Source organism: Psammomys obesus, unplaced genomic scaffold, assembly GCF_907164565.1.
Source record: "Psammomys obesus unplaced genomic scaffold, mPsaObe1.curated_primary_1811, whole genome shotgun sequence".
NCBI classification, from domain to species: Eukaryota; Metazoa; Chordata; class Mammalia; order Rodentia; family Muridae; genus Psammomys; species Psammomys obesus.
The window spans coordinates 9,088,161-9,108,349 of record NW_026596120.1 but is presented as its reverse complement, the minus strand read 5'-3'; the positions used below and the strand labels follow the sequence as shown (position 1 = coordinate 9,108,349).

General features: G+C 44.1%; 2 protein-coding genes across 4 annotated transcripts in view; one reads left to right on the top strand and one right to left on the bottom strand.

Moving 5' to 3' along the window:
- Cep70 (centrosomal protein 70) overlaps positions 1-652 on the bottom strand; it is a 53,314-nt gene extending 52,662 nt beyond the window's left edge. For all 3 annotated transcript variants that reach the window (XM_055629733.1, XM_055629734.1, XM_055629735.1), the window contains exon 1: positions 509-652. The gene's annotated coding sequence lies outside the window, so the exon portion shown is untranslated. The remainder of the gene's footprint in view (positions 1-508) is intronic.
- Positions 653-10,385: 9,733 nt separating this feature from the next.
- Positions 10,386-19,468, top strand: LOC129692989 (fas apoptotic inhibitory molecule 1-like). The gene is made up of 4 exons (XM_055629504.1): positions 10,386-10,496; positions 11,303-11,531; positions 15,944-15,993; positions 19,289-19,468. The coding sequence occupies exons 1-4, from the start codon at positions 10,386-10,388 to the stop codon at positions 19,466-19,468; spliced, it is 570 nt and encodes a 189-aa protein (XP_055485479.1).
- Positions 19,469-20,189: the final 721 nt, after the last annotated feature.

The window sequence follows — 20,189 nt, the reverse complement described above, 5'->3', positions numbered from 1 at the left end:
TGCCTGTAGCGCTGATACGGTTACAAATAAAGCGGCAGGCTAGAGAGAGAGGGAGAGCTCAGCGGGTAAAGGCTCTAGCCGCAAGAAAGCCTGAGATGCAATCCTCAGAACCCAATGAAAGGTACAATTCGGCGATCCCAGCGCGGACAATGCAGCTCTCCCCGGCTCGCTCCGGGTAGGATGCAGAAAAACGAAAGACCTTGTCTCAAGGTGGAAGGCAAAGACACCTTGGTTGTCCTCTTTCTCTTCGCCCGCATTGTGACGTCAACACAAACAATTACTACTTGCCGGTAAGGGGAACCTTGATTAGGCTTTGTGCTGTTTTTCACATTAATCAACGCGGACCCCCACATAAAGACGGAACTCCCCTTGCATTTGTACTGAGCCTGACCGGAGGAGGGAGGGGTACTCGTCTACCTTTTCCTCCGCGATCACCTGACAGCGCGGCAAAGCGAGCAACCCAGCCGGTCCCACGAACGATCTAAGCTCCCGTTCCCGCCTCCTCTACCTGGTCGCTCTCCTTAACCACTCGGGGTGGAAGCCGGGGTCCGGGAGGGGAGGGAGGAGAGGGGGGCTGCGTGGGGAGCAAGCTGCACAAAACGCCGGGCGGGCCCCCGCAGGGCGGTCCACGCCCACGCCGGCACGCGCGCGGAGCCCCCGACCCCGCCATTCCCAGCTGGCCCTTAGCAGCCGGGGCGACTCCGCCCTGGGGGGCCCTGGCTGGCCAGTGGGACGCTCGGGGCTCCGAAGAGGCCACGTCCGGGCGCGCATCCGAAAGGGGCCCCCCGTGACGCCCTCGGCGGCCGCCGGGTCCACTCACCTCAGCCACTGCCTGCAGCCGGCAGTGCGCCTACCCCGCGGCCTCGGCCCCGCCTCCGCGACCGTTAGCGCGGCCAGGCTGACCAATCGAACCGAAGCAGTCGATGGGCCGCCCAGCCGGGCGGGAGGCCACCTGGCGCGCCTGGGAGGCGGGGTCCGCGCCGCGCTCTCTTATTGGCTCCGCGCATGGGGGCGGGACTTCCCGCCTACACGGACTTGGGGCCCCTGGGTCGTAGTAGGCGCCGGAGACGCTTTGTCCCCGGCGTGGAGACTGATGGATCCGAGGGAAGCGAGGAGTACGCGTTTGCGGTCGCGAGTAAAAGTGAGGCCCGGCTGCCTCGCCATCACTGGATGCTTGCACTCGCTACGGCTGGCTCTCTCACGCCAGGGCTGCGCGCCTTTACCGGGAGCCGTCTGTCCGCTCTCGACTCTCCAGACCTCGCTGAAATGCCAGTATAGGCTGGCACTTGATAACATTTCCCCTTCTCCTTGAACATTTCCAAACGTCTATGAAGTACTGAGATGCCTGGCTGACGATGCTCAGTCTAGTTAGGGAGGTGGAGCCCTGTTAGACACTGATAAGCCTGGCTAGTAAGAAGGGTTCCCGGTTACAGAGATGAAGGAGGAGGCCAGGGGAGGCCCAACCTTCCTTCAAGTTTGAATCAGCTGAGAAGCTTTGAAAACTTGATCTTCGAGCCTCCAGGTTAATTGTATCAGAATCTCTGGAGTGGGGCCCACGTGTCCAAAGTTTATGAGGTCCACCCAAGTGTTTCTAATGTACAGCCAGGAGGGCAAACTGCACGCTGAGAGATAAGACTGATTCTAAACCTGGTGGGGAAGAGGGACTGGGGATGTGGTTCAGTTGGAAGAATGCCTAGTGTGCACAAAGGCCGTGGGTTTGATTTCTCAGCACCTCCTAAAGCGTGGGGGCACGTGCCTGCAGTTCCAGAATTTAGGACATAGAAGACAGGAGATCATTCAAGGTCGTTCCTGGCTTCATCGCAAAAGTCAAGGCTACTTGAGGCCCTGTCTGAAGGGAAAAAAAAAAAAACAAACAAACAACCTAGGGTCCCTTTCCACTGTTTTCAGAAACTAATAGAGGGTTAAGAAATCAAAAACATTTAAGGGAAAATCACCTTCCACAAACTAGAAGGGAGACCTCAAGTTTCAGGGATCCACCATCGGTTTTTGCAGCTTATAACCACCTGGTGTCGCTACTGACAACAAGCCTTTCCAGAAGGTCTAGGAAAGTGCAAGTTCCATCAGGGCCCCCTCGGACCTAAAACATCAACTTAATTGACTGTCCTCGGGAGTTCCAGGGGTGCTGCTCTCAAGCCCATGTTCAGGCAGGTGGAACCGCTCTGAGCCTGAACTGTACGTGTTCCCTGCAAACATGTCCCAGGCTCCTCCTGTCCCCTCTACTCCCTGTCCCATCCCTTTCCATATCTGGGTATTCACACTAATGGGCCCTGGCAGATTTTCATTTTCGACTCCCGAACACAATCTTAACTGCTTGCCTTTTCCAGAACAACGGGGGGAGTTTCCCATTCTTCTGAGACCAGCTGCTCTAATTGCATCCACAGGCCGAACATCCCTGAGTTAGGATTATTTTTGAGGCTAGTAATAAAAACAACTAACTCAAACTGTCTTAAACCAATAAAGTAATGGATTAGGCCATATAACAGAAAGCCCAGGAGGCAGACTTTGAGTTTGGCTAATTCAGTGGGTCAACCTATTTCATAGGGCTCAGTTGCTATATAATCTGTGCTGTTGAAAACATCATAAATTCATATCGAGTTTCCAGCTTCCTCCAAGAAGCAACCAGGACCATATACTTTCTTTTCCCATAGAAATGCCTCTAGTTTTATTTTGGTTTTTTGTTTGTTTTATTGAGCAAGGTAGATCTGTAGATACACCTTGCCTCCTGATCCGTAATTGGGAGATGAAGAGGTGGCTTAAGCCTGAGTCCAGAGGAAAAGAAGGGGGGGGGGTACCATAATTATAAGTGGTTTCCAAAGTGCTGATGCTTCTTCCATTATTACAAAGCCAATACTGGGAGGGAAACTTTAAATTTTTAAATCCTGGGTTTTGGATGTACTTATTTTCCTTTTATCTCAGTCTTCATTCTTGTTGAAAAAAAAAAAATGGCCAGGCATCAGTGGCACACACCTTTAATCCCAGCACGGAGGAGACAGAGGCAGGTGGGAGTTCTGGCCAGCCAGAACTACAGAGTAATTTCCAGGACAGCCAGGTCTACACAAAGAAACCCTGCCTCAAAAAAATAGATAGATGATAGGTAGGTAGGTAGGTAGGTAGGTAGGTAGGTAGGTAGGCAGGCAGGCATATAGAAACTAAATTTGGAAAATCAGCCAATTCATTTCAAAAGGAAACCCAAAACAAAACATATCCTGTGTTTTGTTTTGTGATGGAAGCATTTTCATCTTCTCTCTTTAAGCAGTGGTATCTCTGAGAAAGTTGGTGAGAGGCAGCATATAAAGCTGAACAGCCTTTGGGTACTTCCTGAAAAAACAGGGAGCAACCTGAGACTTGTCGAAAGCCCCATCAGCCTGAACAAGAATGTTTCATGTTTAAAAGTTCAAGATCTTTCATGGCGCTTTGTTCAGACATGATTTTCTGCCATATAGTCCTGTCAGGTAACAAATGACACTTCTTCCCACAGCTGTCCTGCCTCTGTGGAACAGATACAAAATGCAGCCCAAACTGTTGTTCAAGTCTAGTATACCAGAAACTATAGAGAGAGGAAACAGCCAACTAACAGGTCACCTCATCCAGTTCAGTGCAGATTTCAGTCTGTCTCCGGATGAGCCCCAAACATTAAGCCCAAATTTTGCTTCAAGCACAATATTTTTCTAATAATATACTCTCTTAACAAAAGCATTTCAAATCCCATGTGCCTCAGTCCAAACATAAAGCTTACAACTTCTGAAGGGCTTATAGGTCCCTGTGTAAAATAGAATTTCTATAATCACTGTGCTGTTGAGAATTAGAATCACATAGCAAGAGCTTCATAGATTATGTCATATTAGTCTCAGAAAAGATAGCTAGATTCCAGGAATTTTATGAGAAAATATTATCCTTCTCTAAGCTGTGAGCCATGACCCCACTAGGGTTTCCTGGTTCTCCTAACTTAGAGTTGTTTCTCAAAATTAAGGACTTGCTACAAAGGAATTCAGAAAGGATTTGGGATCAGCCAACCTTGTCCCATCTCTGGAAACTTCCACTCTGTACACCACAAACCCTCTTCATTCTTTCAACAATCATTTACCTTAATCTTACAAATAAAAACAAATACCAAAGAGAAAGCTGCTATGAAGTCTTCCTCTTGGGGATTCTTTCGATTCAAGGTTGGGCACAAAGCAGAGCTCTCTCAGCAGAATGGCTGTAGTGTAGTTTGCTTAGGGATTCAGCACTTCCAAGATCTCTTAACCTAATCAATAGGTTGTTTCCTCTTGTCAGGTCTGTCTTCTCTCCAGACTGTGCTTGCTTAGCACCTAGAAACGCTATCCACTATACCCATCCCAAACTTGGAACAACCTTACACTATCATAAAGCTACAGAAATAAACTGGAAGGTGGAGTCCATTCAGGCTTCTATAACACAATACTTCTGACTACATAATCTCTAAACCACATAAATTTGTTGTTTTTTGTTCTGCCTGAGAAGCCCAAGATTAAGGTGCCTGAAGATTAAGAATCTAGAGAGGGGGGTGTAGAGGTGGCTCAGTGGTTAAGAGCACTGTCTGCTCTTCCAGAGGATATGGGTTCAATTCCCAACACCTCTCACAACTGTCTGTAACTCCAGTTCCAGGGAACCTGACAGCCTCACACAGACCTAACAGGCAAAACTGCAATGGACATAAAATTAAAAATTAATAATTAAAAAATCTAGAGAGTGCTTGTTTTGCCTATCCAAGATGGCACCCTCTTCCTGCATCCTAGGAAACCAAGGAAAACTGAACAAATTCTTCGTCTTAACCTGTCCTGCCTGTTCTTAATTCCAGACTAAACTCTCTAGACTTAACATACTTCATGTACTCCTAGTTGCTTGCTTTTAACTGATTTTTAAAATCACCAATTTCAGAGCTGACATTTGGCTCACTGTAATTGTTAAAGTTTGATCATGAACACTTAAACCACCAATTACTTCCTAACCCTTAATCACTTTTCTCCCCTGCCCTGTCCTTAAATATTCCTAAGCCCCGTCTTCTCTGTGTTGGTTAATCTTCACTGTCAGCTTGACTGGAATGAGAAATGCCTAGAGAATTAATGCAGCAATTCTCAGTGTGATGGTGCTTCCAGAGTAGATCAAGAGGACTCTGACCTAATAAATGGTATAATCCCTTGATGATTCACGGTATATTATGGCTTTATCAGCAGGGGGTGAAAAGTAAGAAATGGAGCTAGTTAGAGGAAGTAGGTTACTGGGAGCATGTCCTTGGATGCTGTCTTGCTCTGGCCTCTTCCTGTACCCTCTTCCCTCTGCCTCTAGGTCTGTCATGATGTTCATGAACTGCCTGCTCTGCTTTCTGGGGACCATGGTGAGAAGTGCTCCCATCCACCATGTCAACCCTGCCACAGGAGACTGGCACCTCTGGAATCCTGAGCCAAAAATCAGTATCTTGTAAGTCGGTTGTTTGTATCATTTTGTTTGCTAAAATACACCCCCAAAATATTGGTATAGGAGTCTAGGACATTCTGAAGATGTTTCTGAAGTTGTTTGGGCTGTTTTTTTGTGTGTCTGTTAATTTTTTTTCTAATTAACCAGCCAGCCACCTTACCAAAGCAATGAGGTGTCCCCAGGGAGTAGGTCCAACAACAGGGCAGACACAGGTGAAGGGACTGAGGGCTTCTGAGGGCATAGAAGTTCTGAGGGTCAAGGTGGTCTGAATGCTCGTGTCCTTTCAAAATTTCTGTGTTGGAACCTGGCTTCCAACACAAGTGTTAAGAGGTGGGCCTTTAGGAGGTAAGGAGGTCGTTGGGGGTTCTGCCTTCAAGAATGGGATCAGTGTTTTTATAAGAGTGTGACTGGGTCCATCTGCCTCTCCCACCGGGTGGATGTTTTGGAACAAAATCCTGTTCTGCCTGGCTCTAGATATGCCCATCACTGAAATGAGTTTTGTCAAGAGGGATGATTCTAGAGGCGGCTGTGTAAAGATGGGAGAGAAAATTTTACGTCTGCCTCCCCGAGGCAGACACACTTAGGACAAACACTTTAAGGAGTTTGGGTCTTTAAGGAAGTAAAGGATTGGGTTCTAGAGAATTGCAAGTTTGAGGTCTGTCTGGGTTACAGTGTAAGCTCAAAGCCACTCTGGGAAATTTACGAGACATCTCTAGTATCACAAGGCAGAGAAAAAGGAAGGGACACCAGAATGTGGGTTTAGAGAACCAATGTCATGAGCAGGTTTACCTTCCTTAGGCTTCAGGGCAGCACGGGTCCTGAGTTTTTGCCCACCAAGTCCACCCCAACAACGGAGCCAGGCACTCTGTGAGGATGGCTCTTAGCAACGTTTGTTGTTGGGCGTTGCTCAAAGGGCAGGACTTGTTTGATGTTTGGGGTACAGGCTGAGGAAGGCTTGTGCAGAGAACTAAGCATCAGGTTAGACAGCTACTCCGGTAGGGTAATGAACTGAGGGCGGTAGATGGTAACCTGTACTGTTCCCATGCGCATGCTCCAGAGCTTCCGGTCCCCAAGCTTGCTGCAGGAGCAAGGCCTTGCAGTCTAAGGAATCAGATCCAACACGCTGCTTTGCAAAGGTGGTCCATAGGCCACTATAGCACAAGTGAGGCCACAGCCCAGGTTGGGGAGCAGGGGTCAGCCTGAAGCCACCCATCTGTGGCGGCCATGGCCGGACCTCAGTAGCATCTGACCAGGCAACTTGCTTCCCTGTGGTTTTAACGAGTTATGCTACCCTAAAGACTCTAGCAGTGGATATTAATGCTTTGACCGTCCATTCCCCACGACAGCCACCCCCAGCCCACCCCCGTGCACGCCCATCCATTAGTGTCTGCTGGTCTGGTTCCTTTTCCCAAATAGTTCCTACTTCTGTGCCTTGTTTTGTTGTTGTTGTGTTTATTTTGCTTTTTTTTTTAAATTTAGATTCAACATGAAAGAAAAGATGTAACGTATGTCTTTCCAGGTGTGATTTCGTTGCCTCAGCATGTTTATTTTCAGTTCTATCCATTGTCCAGTAAAAAGCATGATTGCGTTCTTCATGGACAGATAATATTCCATTGTGTTTATATGGCCTTTGTTTTCTTTACCCATTTACATGTTTGTCGCCACTTAGGCTTATTTCCTATCTTGACTATTGCACAAGGTGTCCAAACAAACATGGGTGTATAGGTATGTCTAGCTTATGCTGAATTAGATTTCTTCAAGTATGTAATTGATTAATCATGCCATATGGTAATTTTATTTTTAGTTTACTTAAGTACCTCCATACTGATTTCCATAGTTGTCTGCATTATCTTACATTCCCAAAAACAGGTTCTTTTTTTTTTTTATAAAGATGTATTTATCTATACATATGAACACTCTGTTTGCATGTATGCCTGCATGACAGAAGAGAGCATCAGATCCAGTTATAGATGGTTGTGAGCTGCCAAGTAGTTGCTAGGAATTGAACTCAGAACCTCTGGAAGAGCAGACAGTGATCTTAACCTTTGAGCCATCTCCCCATCCCCCCCAACAATAGGGTCAATTGCCAATCATTATTATTTTCCTTTCCTTCCTTCCTTCCTCTCGCTCTCTTTTATTGAAAACTTAATATATTCTGTATATTACTCCTCTGTTGGGTGAAGTTCTGATAAATATTCCCCTCTAGTCTGTATGTTACCTCTTTCCCTGATGCATCATTTCCAATGCAGAGCTTTTGAATATCACAAATCCCATCTGTCAATTCTTTTTTACAATTTTTGTTTAGATCTCTTCATTTTATCTTATGTGCATGTGTCTTTTGCCTGCATGTATATCTGTGTATTTATGTGCATGCCTGATGACCACAGAAGTCAGGACATCAGCGGGGTGTGAGCCACCACGTGGGGGCTGGGAACCAAATCTGGGTCCTGTACAAAAGCAGCAGATGCTCTTAACTGCCTTCCGAGTGGTGGTGTCTAGGCATACTTGACATATGTCTTTCTTCTTTAGCTCACCAATGACCCATTACATACATATTCAAGACTGCACCCGTTAGCCAGATATGGTAGCTCATGCCTGGTAGTCCCAGGGGAGTTTGAGTCAGGAGGAATGCTATGTGGTAAGTTCTAGGACAACCTGGGCTGCAGATGGTAAGACTTTGTCTCCAAAAATAATATTAACAAGAGTATATTGATCATCCTTTATGTATTCCTATTTGCCTTGCCTCTTATTTCTAGTTTACTCCACTGGCATATGATATAATAAAAAGCAGCTACTTAATTTTGTTGTATTAGTTAAGATGTGTTTCTTAAAAAATGTTTTTTTTTAAAGAAAGTCTGTGGGCTACTGAGAAGAAAATGTACTCCACAGATGTTGAACGAAATCATTTATAAGCGTCTCTGGAGTCCGTTTTATCCATGATGCATTTTAACTCTGAAGTGTCATGCTTTATAGTCTGGATGATCTCCCTGCTGATGAGAGTTGTGTGCTGAAGTCCCTCACTCTATTATATCCATGCCTATCTGTCACCTTTATAACAATAGGACTGGAGAGCACTTGCATAGCCATGAGAACCAGAGTTCAGATCCCTAAACCCAGGTTACAAGCCAGGCATCTGTCACATGCCTTTAACCCAATCTCTGAGCCTAGCAGAAACAGGAAGGTATCTAGGGTTTGCTGGCTCCCAACATAGATAAGAAAACACAAGACCCAAGTTCAGGGAGAGACCCTGTCTCAAAGAAATAGAGAGTCACAGAAAACACTTGACAAGCAACTCTCCCCCCCCACAGACACACTTTTGCACATGCACTCACACACACATAAATAAATAAAAGATTAAAAAAAAAAAAACAAACAGAAAGAAAGCAAGAGAAATAATAAGATGAAAACATAAAAGGCTGAAAAAACAAAGCCAGGAAAGTGGCTTCCATCTGTAATCCAGCACCGAGGAAGCTGAGTCCAGTCTGGACCGTAGAGTAAGGCTGGTCTAAAAATCTTTGAAAGTGAGTGAGACACTCCCCCCCCATCTCAAACAAACACCCCAAAATGGGCTGGAAACATACCTTAGTGGTAGAGTACCTGCCTGGCATGCACAAGGCCCTAGCTGATTGTTTGTTTCAATTATTATATGGTTTTAAAGAAATACACTTAAAGCTACTGCATTTAAAAGGGAAGGGAATTAGAAAGTTTTGTTTGTTTGTTTTTAAAGAACTGACAACAGAAAGGTCTTTCTTATCGTCTGTTATGGGTGCCTGCCAGGTGAAAGGGTGGTGGGTTACAGCTGGAGTCTCTTTTTCATTCCTGCCATTAAAACTGGTTCTTTCCGTCCTGTACCGGAAGCCACTTGTGGTCTCAATGAACTCCGTGGCCTGTGGGTCAGGTAGGTTCCCACGGTCCCCTTAGCAGTTCATTCCAGAGTAGCAAATATCCAAACTCAGGGGCGTTCTCCCCTTCCCCCCAACATCTCCAAATGTATCTGAATGCAGAGGAAACAGACAGAACGCCCAGATCTGCACTGGACAGGGAACACTTTGCCAACCTCGCACTCTTGGGGTTTGCAGATCCCACCCAGCGGGGGCCGGGACACTGGGGCTGAGCGTGGAGCACTCATCCCTCTCACATGTGGTAGGAAGGCTATACCAGGTGACCAGCAACAGTCTCAGGATGTCACGCAGCACAGTGATGTTAGGTCTCCCTTGCCGAGAAGGCAGGGCCACTACCCGCTATATCAGTTGTCACCAAAAACCACTGCTACTCGCCAGGGAAGCCATTAGCCGGTTTGGTTTGGTTTGGGTTTGGTTTGGCTTGGTTTGGTTCAGTTCTTTTCGGTTTGGTTTGGCTTGGTTTGGTTCAGTTCTTTTCGGTTTGGTTTGGCTTGGTTTGATTCAGACAGGGTCTCATGTGGCCTCAATGCAGCAGAAGACAACCTTGAACTCCTGATGTCCTCCTGCCTCTGCCTCCCCAGATGCTGGAATTGCAGATATGTGCCACCATGCCTGCCTAGGAAAAGCACCTTCAAAAGTAGGTTTACATAGGCAATGACTTGAGAAGCTAAAGGCTGACATTTATCACGAAAGAACATGGCTGTGAATAAATAAAGAACACACCCATCACAAATTCACACGTGATATGTGACTATGTATTCGGGCGTATATTATGAAGCACATGTGGGGGCCAGAAAACAACCTCATGGAGCCCTTTCTCTCCTTTCACACTTACATGGGTTCCAAGGATCAAACCTAGACCATCAGGTTTGCGTAGTAAGTTGAAGCCATCCTGGAATACATAGTACCCTTATTTTCATCTTGGGAAGATTAATAGCTATTCTATTACTGTCTTAGCCCATTTTAATGGTTCCTTTTTTTTTTTTTTTTTTTAATTCTCTTTGTTCCCTTTATAGGCCGTGGAAAATGAAAGATGTTGTAGCTATCTGGGACGTTGCATTAAGTGATGGAGTCCACAAGATTGAATTTGAACATGGGACCACATCAGGAAAACGCATTGTATATGTGGATAGGAAGGTAGGAAAACATACTATGACTTTGTAAACTATGACACAGAGATGCTCCCTCTCTGTTTCTTTCCTTTGTCTCTCTGAGACAGGGTCAGTCTATGTAGCCCTGGCTGTTCTGTGATTTGCTATGTAGATAGATCTGGCCTCAAACTCACAGAGATCCTCCTGCCTCTGCTTTCCCAGGGCTTGGGGTTAAAAGTGTATGCCACCACACCCGTTGAAGCTTGCTTTCTTAGGCTTTTATTATTTATTTTTTTATATGTAAGTAAAGATGTTTTTGCCTGTATGCATGTGGGTGTGCCACACATGTGCCTCTGAAGACAGAATAGGGCATGAGAACCTCTGAGCCTGCAGTTACAGCCAGCTGAAACAGCCATATGGGTGCTGGGAATTGAACCTGATTCCTCTGGAAGAGCACCTAGTGCTCATAACCACTGAGCCATCTCTTCAGCCCTGAAGCTTGGTTTTATCTATGTAGCTTTTTCATATGTAAAGAAGACAGGCAGCAGTGAGAGTGAGAGAGAGAGAGAGAGAGGGAGAGAGAGAGAGAGAGTTATTGGGACTGGCAGGGGCTTTTAAAACCTCAAAACCCGCCCCCAATGATGCACTTCCTCCAACAAGGCCACGCCTCCTAATCCTCATAATTTTTTTCAAATAGTTCCACTTTCTGGTAACTAAACTTTCAAACATATGAGCCTATGAGTGCCATTCTTATTTAACAACATAATCACCTTAAAGTTTTTATTTCTTAAATGTTAAATATTAAAATTCCCTCCATTTGTACATTTTAACCTGTTTTATTTTATCATCTAGGAAGAGATAAGAAAAGAGTGGATGTTCCAGTTAGTGGGGAAGGAAACCTTCTGTGTTGGACCTTCAAAAACCAAAGCTACCATACATATACTCTCTGGCAAAGGTTATGTTTTTAAATATACTCTAGACATTGAAGGGAAAAGCTTCAAGAAGTATATAGAGAACAGATCAAAAATGACCAATACCTGGATATTGCACTTGGATGGTGAGCACTTTAGGATTGTTTTGGGTAAGTAGGAGCTGTTTCTGTGAAATGAATTATATTTTTTAATTGAAAATTAATAAAATAAGCCAGGCACGGTGGTGTACGCCTGTAATCCCAGGACTCGGGGAGGCAGAGACAGGTGGATCTCTGTGCATTCAAAGGCCAGCCTGGTCTACAAAGTGGGTCCAGAAACAGCCAAGGCTACACGGAGAAACCATGTCAAAAAAAAAAAAAAAAAAAGAAAGAAAGAAAGAAAATTTATAAAATATATTCTGAACATAACTTCCCCTCTCTCATCATCTTCTCCCAGATGATTCAGATCCTCCCCACCCATCTAACTCCATGCTTTATCTCCTTAGAAAACAAACAGGTTAAAAAAAAAAAAGAAAGAAAGCAAACAGGTAAATAAACAAACAAACCAGAATTTAAAAATTGGAAAAAGTCACAAGAAACACACACAGAGAGAAACACACAAACAAAATCAATAAAAAAAAAAAAAAAAAACCACAAAATTGGGAACTGTACTATACAAGCAAAAGGACAGTTAGAAGGAAAGAAAGGAAGAAAGAAAGAAAGAAAGAAAAAGAAAAGAAAGAAAAAAGAAAGAAGAAAGAAGGAAGGAAGGAAGGAAGGAAGGAAGGAAGGAAGGAAGGAAGGGCCCAGACAAAGCAGTATGAGAAGAAAAAATCTTCAAAACCATCACTGAGTATGTTTGAATTGGTCCTCTACTGCTGAAAAATCAGTGAAACTGATTTTTTTTTCTTTGCAAGTAACTGTCAGTTGGAGGTCACTTCTTGGTTAGGTGGAAGACTGTGTTCCACTTGCCCCTCTGTAACACTATGCAGGCCATATTAGATTTTTTCGCTTTTTCTTTTTTTGTTTCCTTTTGCAGTACTAGATTGTTGTAGTGGCTATTTAATTATTCCCTCTATCGAGTTAAGTGGGAGATCTGAGTGAGAGAGAGAATGCAAGAGTCTTTTCTTTCTTATGCATCCATGTGAGCAGGTCATCATTCAACCCTCAAAGGGTTTTGTTTGGCAGGAGAACAACTTATTTGTACATAAACATGTGAGAAAATCTTTTATCTCACTCATGATTTAACAAGGAAAGAGGATTTTTTTTTTTTTTTTTTTTGAGATAGGGTGTAATCCTTGCTCTCCTGGAGCTCACTCTGTAGACCAGGCTGGCCTCAGAGATTCCCCTGCCTCTGCCTCCCAAGTGCTGGGATTAAAGACATGCACCACCACACCTGGCTTTTTCAGAACAAACACAGAGCTGAAGATCTAGGCCAGTGGTACAGCACCTGCCAGGCACGTGCAAAGCCCTGGTTTTGCTCCCCAGTACCAAGACGAAAGCAAAGGCAAAAACATACCAACCAACAAACAAACAAATGAAAAACAGAACAACCCCAACCCCAACCCCAACATAGACACACAGGCATACATGTGTGCACATGTAATTTTATTTGTACATATATACTTGGGTGCTCAGAAATGCTGACTTGGATTTGCACACAGATGGAAAACTATCTCAGCAGAGACTTAGTCCACTTCCAAATGAGATTCATTCATTTGCATTTCTATGGACAAGAGCTAGTTTCAGTACTATCACTATTGTAAAATTGTGAACCATCTCAAAGCTGCAAGGTGGAGGCGGCAGGAACACAGAAGAGCAGGAACCGGGGCTGGAGAAATGGCTCATCACTGAGGAGCACACACTGCTCTCTCAGAGCTTAGATTCCAGCACCCGCACCTGGTCGCTCACAACCACCTTACCTCTATCTCCAGGGATTTGCCATCCTCAACTTCCTAGGGCACTAAGTATGTGGACATACATACCAAAAAACATATGCAAAACCCAGCCATTCCTGAATTCCAGCACTTAGGAGACAGGCAGGAGAGCTCTGTGAGTTTGAGGCCAGCTTGGTCTATATAGAGAGTTCTAGAACAGCCAGGACCTGTCTCAAAAAAAAAAAAGAAAAGAAAAAAATTTAGAAACTTAAGGTTTATTAATAAGGTAAGATTTTTGTTTTGTAGGTAATAAGTATATGGCTTCATTAGATAAAAACCATCAATTCCAGAGATCGAAGTTTTGTGTTTTTTTTTTTTTTAATGTTGTCCTCATTTTTTTTTGGTTGTGATCAAAACTGTGACCCCAAAACAACAGGAGGAAGAAAGGGTTTCTTTTAGCTTACAGGTTACAGTCCATCTTGAGAAAAGTGATGGCAAGAACTCAAGGCAGGAATCTGGAGGCAGGAACCTGGAGGCAGGAATCTGGAGGCAGGAACCTGGAGGCAGGAACCTGGAGGCAGGAATCATGAGGAGCACTGCTTGCAGGCTTGCTCCCTCAGCCCTCTTTTCTTCTGCACTGACCATAAACAAGACAACCTGTCCCAGACCTGGCCACAGGCCAGTCTGATCTAGGAAATTCTTTAACTGAGGCTCCCGCAGATGACTATAGGTTGTGTCAACTTGACAGCTGAAGTTAACTAGGACGCATGTAGATGCATTGTCTATCTTGTGTGTATAAAGTATGCATAAATGTAAAAATGCGTGCTCTTGAGTGTGAGCACTCTGTGGTGCCTAGGCTAGAGGTCAGAGGACAGCATCAGCTGTTGGTTCTTGCTTCCTACCTTGTTTGAGACAGCATCTATTGGTTGCTACTGATACAGCAGGCTAGCTAGTCCACAAGCTTTAGGGGATTTTCCTGGCTCTGTCTACCGTCTCACCATAGCAGGACTGAGACTACAGACCTATCTGAACTTTACATGGGTTCCAGGGACTCCAACTCAAGTTCCCATGCTTCCATAGTGATTTTTTTTTTTACCCACAGATCCACCTCTCCTATCCAATAGTTTTGTTTCTCATGGGTTTTTGTTTTGTTTTGTTTGTTTTTTGTTTCTCTCTGTAGCTTTGGCTGTCCTGGGCTCACTTTGTAGACCAGGCTGGCCTCAAACTCACAGAGATGGGCCTGTCTCTGCCTCCCTGAGTGTGCACCACTGCACTCAGCCAGTTGATAGTTTTTGGCTAGCCTCCTTGCTTCTGGTTAGCCTTACTACTTCCATCACTAAAGTGAATTCATTATGATCATGTTAATTCTCTGATTCATTTATTTAGATAATACTTATTAACTATCTCAAAAAATAGCAGTTAGTGTATCAGACACAGAATATATAAACATCCAGACATTTCTAGTCTACTGTTAAACTGAATGATAGCAAATAGCTTTTTTTTATTCTTAAAAACTCATACATTAACATACAAAGTATTAGATATCACTGTGGCAGTGATGTTAAACTGAGAGTCTTTTTAAAAGGTTTATTTATCCATTTTTACTTTTTATGTGTTTGTATGTCTACATGTATGTATGTGTGTTCCTTGCATGCCTGGTGCCTGCTGAGACCAGAAGAGGGCACCAGATCTTCTAGAACTAGAGTTAAAATCCACCATCTGGGTGCTGGGGAATAAACCTGGGTCCTCTCCAATAGCAACTGTTCTTTACTGCTGGGCCATCTCTTCAGTGACCTCCACCCCTTTGAGACAGGGTCCCACTGTGTCATCCTGGCTGACTTCAAACTCACAGAAATCCTCCTGCCTCTCACTCCCAGGTACATTACCGTAAAGATTAAAGGCATAGCAATGCAGTTTTTGTTTTTTGTTTTTTTTTTTTTTTTTGGGGGGGGGGGGTTGACATAGGTTTTTCTCTGTGTAATAGCCCTGGCTGACCTAGACTCCTTTTGTAGACCAGGCTGACCTTGAACTCACAGAGATCCACATGTCTCTGCCTCCTAACTGCTGGGTTTAAAGGTATGCACCACCACTCTGGCACAACTTTTTTTTTTTTTAATGAAAAAGGCTTATTGATCCAGGAGTGGTAGCTCATTGCCTATAATCATTCTACTCTAGAGGAGGAAGTGGAAGTGTCGGTTGCCAAGTGTGAGGTCAGCTTGATGTACACAATAAGCTCCAGGACAGCCTGTACAACACAGTAAGACCCTGTTTTAGAAGAAGGGGGACAGGAGAGGGAGAATAGAATGCCCTGGGATTGCAGTTCATTCGATGGAGTGCTTGCCTAGCATTCAGGACGCCTTTACTTCTACCACAGCACAAACAAATGGGTTTATTATGGTGCATGGCTGTAAGCCCAGAGAGGTGCAGACAAGAGGATCAGCGTTCCAAGCCATCCTCCGGCTTCTACCTCCTGAGTGCTCAGGCCATAGCTGTGTGCCATCATTCCCAGGTTTTTCTTTCTGTCTTTGAGGTAGAGAGCTCCGGGGGGATCTGGCACCGTCTTCTGGCCTCTGTGGACCCCTGGCACACATGTGGTACATGGACATAGATGCGAGCAAAACACCTGTACACATACAAATGAAAATAAATATAAGATGTTAACTCCGAATATAGAATTATAACATTTAAATGTTGTTATTTTTACAGAAAAAAATACTATGGACGTATGGTGCAATGGAAAAATAATAGAGACCGTGGTAAGTTAGCCATTCCTGCGCATGTGTATGCGTGACCAGAGGTTGCTGCATTTCCTAGTCCTTCTTTTCTCCTGTGTATCGTGGGCTAACCTCAATCTCAACCCTCTTGCCTCAGCCTACTCCGCCTTGGGTTTGCAAGTGCTGAGCCATCACGGCCAAGTTCTAATTCTGGTGATTATTGTAACTAACCAAAGTTATCTTAGCAAAACCAAAAGGCATAGCAATGATGCTTTACTCTATGCTCTAAAATCTTTGCCAGACAGTCCTTGGGGGCAGTGAGAGTTTGGAAACAATCTGTAGTCTGAGCTGGCACAGCCACACATTCCACCAGGCCTCTTCCTGGCTAGGCTTTCATCCTGAGAAGTACTCGTGTTTAAAAAGCTCCTCCCCCAAGAGCTGGGGTCCTTTTTGTTTGTTCCTCTAGAAATCATGTGGAGCAGGCCCCTGAGAACTGATGATTTACAAGTATGAGCCTTCACCCCTCTGTGCTGCCATTGCTGCTGACCACAGATTACACTTGGGCAGGAAGGTTTTACATACTCAAAGCACATGGATTTTAACCTAAAAGTGAGGTGTTTTGTTTTTATTTTTATTTTATTATTGTTTTTGATGTTTGTTTGTTTTAGAGGCAGGGTTTCTCTGTGTAACAGCTCTGACTGTCCTGGAACTCGCTCTGTAGACCAGGCTAACCTTGAACTCCCAAAGATCTGCCCACCTCTACGTCCCTGGTGCTGGGATTATAAAAACGTTTTCATTTCTTAAGCCTGGCGGATGTAACCTAGTCACTCAGGTTTTATCTCCAGAACTTAAGTCCTTCCCTGGAATAAACCTGCTCACAGAAGCTTTGGTAAAGCTTTGGTAATTCCAGAGAACTCTCCAGGCCCATGTGGCCCCTACAGAAGATCAGTCATTATCATGCATGGGGTCAGGTACCCACTGTAGGCCTAGCACCAGGCCTAGTCGTCCTTCTCCTCCATGTCCACCCCCCAAGCCTCTAGACAGAGAGTCAGAACTGCCACCACGTTCCCTCCAAGTCTCAAGGAATTCTGTGGTGTAAAGGAAAAGAACGTTGTATATCGGTATTGAGGATGTGCTTTTGAGGGCTAACAGTGTTGTTCAGTGCTTGAGCAGAGCGCACACCTAACATGTGTAGGCTTCTGGGTTCCATATCAACCACTGAGGAGAAAGTGGTTTTAAATAAGGTAAAAATTGTGTTCATCTGCTGTGCCTTTGTTCCTTGGTAACTGGCAGAAAACCAGCATGGAAAACTGCTCTTTAGAATCTCTCTCTCTCTCTCTCTCTCTCTCCCCCCCCCCCCCCAACTATAGCCTAGTTGCTAAGCAGTGTGGCTAGCATGGCGATGGCAGCAACCTGCCCCAGTCTGGAGACACCTACAGTAAAGTGCTCCGGCCCCCTGTGGGCTTCTCATTTGCATTTTTACCCCTAAGGGGTATCACCAAAATTATGCTCGTCAAATAGCCAAGAAGCAATTTACAAGGATTGTGTGACTAACCCTTGCTCTGCCCTCCAAAGGCTCATTAAAGAGGGGGCGGGGATCTCTGCACCCAAAGATATGTCTGGGCCAGTGTTCAGTCCATCTCCCTTCTCCTTCAAGAGCTCTGTCTGTTTGGCCTCTGTGACGCTCCCAGTAAGGGGATGGATGGGGGTTGGGGTGTGTGTGTATTTTGTTTGAGTTTTCAAAAATCAATTCCAATGTGTTATACATGCTAAGTGAGCACCCTGGCCTGTCCATAGATGAGCGTTAAGACACTGGTTGTGGTTTCCTTGTTTGCTGGCATGTTTTTTTTTTCTACCATCGTCTAAAGCCCTCTCAACCTTCCTAATGCTGCGACCCTTTAATACAGTTCCTCAGGTTGTGGTGACCCCCCCCAACCATATTATTATGTTTGTTGCTCCTTCATAACTGTAATTTTACTACTGGTATGTATCACAATGTAAACGTCTATGTTTTCCGATAGTCTTAGGCCACCACTGTGAAAAGCATGCAACCCAGACTGAGGGTCGCAACCCACAGGTTGAGAAACTCTTCTCTAAGGCTCTCTTCCTCTAAGGCTCTTTGATGTTTTGTTCCCCTCTTCTTTCTGGAGATTAGTGCTGTTCAGCGGAAATATAATGTAAGCCATGAGCATTAAGTCTCCATGAGTATTTAGCAAATATGCTAAAAAAAAAGTTAAAATGAGACTTAATTTAAACAATAAAGTTAATTAATTGTAATATGTTTAATTAAAATCAATTTATCAAGATTGTTAAGCCAAGGACAGAGACTCCTATCTATAATCCCAACATTTGGTTGGGAGAACACTGGAGCACTGAGGCAAGGAGGATTACCATGGGTTCCAGGCCAGCCTGGATTGCATAGTTAATAACAATTACATATAATAATGGGTCAGCCTGGGCTACAGAATAAGACCCTATTTCTTTCTTTCTTTCGTTTGTTTGTTTGTTTTTTGAGACAGGGTTTCTCGCTGTAGCCCCGGCTGTCCTGGACTTGCTTTGTAGACCAGGCTGGCGCTGAATTTACAGAGATCCTCCTGCCTCTGATTGTACTGGGATTACAGGTGTGCACCCTACCCCTGGGTATAAGACCCTATTGCTGAAAGCAAAAGGAAAGACTTATAATTTAATAAGTAATCAACAAAGGAAGTTATTAGTGAGTTCTGTACCTTCATAGGTTCACCATAGGTTTCAGATCAGTTATATGTTTTAAACAGAGGGTATGAATTTCATTTCTAAGGAGACACATTTCAAGTACTCGGTAGATTTAGTGGTGTCTAGTTTTAGTTACTACATGTGCGTTTTATTATAAATTACATTATATATACCCCAAAGGAAGCAGATTTTAAGCTGGTTGGGAACACTGTCCTCGCAGAGTAGCACTTTCAATTCATGTGCCTCAGTTTTCTCCTCTATAAAGTGGGCATAATAAGAGTACTTGTATCATGGTTGTTGTAAAGACAGGATTAAGGATGTAGAGGCAAGAGGATCAGGAGACTAAGGTCAGCCTGGGCTACACAGTGAGTTCTGTCTTAGCCTAAACTTGGCTACAGAATAAGACCCTGCTTCAAAAATCAAAACAATTAATGAATATGAGGAAAGAAACTTTGAATTTCTAACAGAAGCATAAAAGCATGCAAACGCAAGCTTTAAACTCTGAGTACATGGCGCTTAACGTTTTACCAACACGTTACTTCATTATAACGCACTTTTAAAAGACATCACCACTCAGACAGAGAGGTTTCTGCAGTGCTGATGGCCTCCTTCTCTGCTGTCCTAGGGTGTGTTTGTAGAAGACAGGACTGAAACACACTTCAGTGTTGGGAGCCATAACTGTTACATAAAGGCTGTCAGCAGTGGGAAGAGCAGAGAAGGCATCATCCATACGCTCGTTGTGGACAACTGGGAAGTCCCAGAGAGTGAGGTTCTGAACCAAAGAGGTGACATCAGGGCTTGCTAATGGCTGTGGTCATTAAACGTGTTCAGTATGTACATATCAGTAGATTTAGTCTTCGATGTTTTTATTTTTATCTTTTGTTACCTGAAACTGTAAAGTTCCAGTGGTCGGGGAAATAACCATCATATGGAATCTTAAAAGTGACAGTTTTAAATATTTTATTTATATTATACTTGTGTACATAGTTTGGATGCCACAATGTATCTAGGGAGGTCAGAAAACAGCTTTCCAGAGTTGCTTCTCTCCTCTGTTATGTGGATTCTGAGGATTGGATTTAGGTTGTCAGGCTTGGTAGCCAGCTCCCACAGAGCACTCTTGCTGGCCCATAATTCATTTTTTAAATGATATAAAAAATGTTTTAAATTTAAATAAAAAATATTATAGAGACCCAAGTCAAGAACATTGCAGAACAGTAACCTGCAGTACACCCCATAAAATCTAATCTGCTGTTTCTGTGAGTTTCTACAAATGAACATGTCTACATATTTTTTCTCCTGTGCTAATAGGTTGCCTCTACATTAAAGCAGGTTCATAATGACATAGTCAGTTGGAAAAGACAATAACAAACATTTTTCTTCCTGAAAACATCAACTAGTGTCACATAACTACTGAATAGTGTTTCTAAATCTGACTTTGTTTTATTCAATGAATACCATGATGACAAAAAGAAAAAAAAAATGGCAAGCTTGTTTACACCTGTTATGTTACCTTTCCTGGGGGAAAA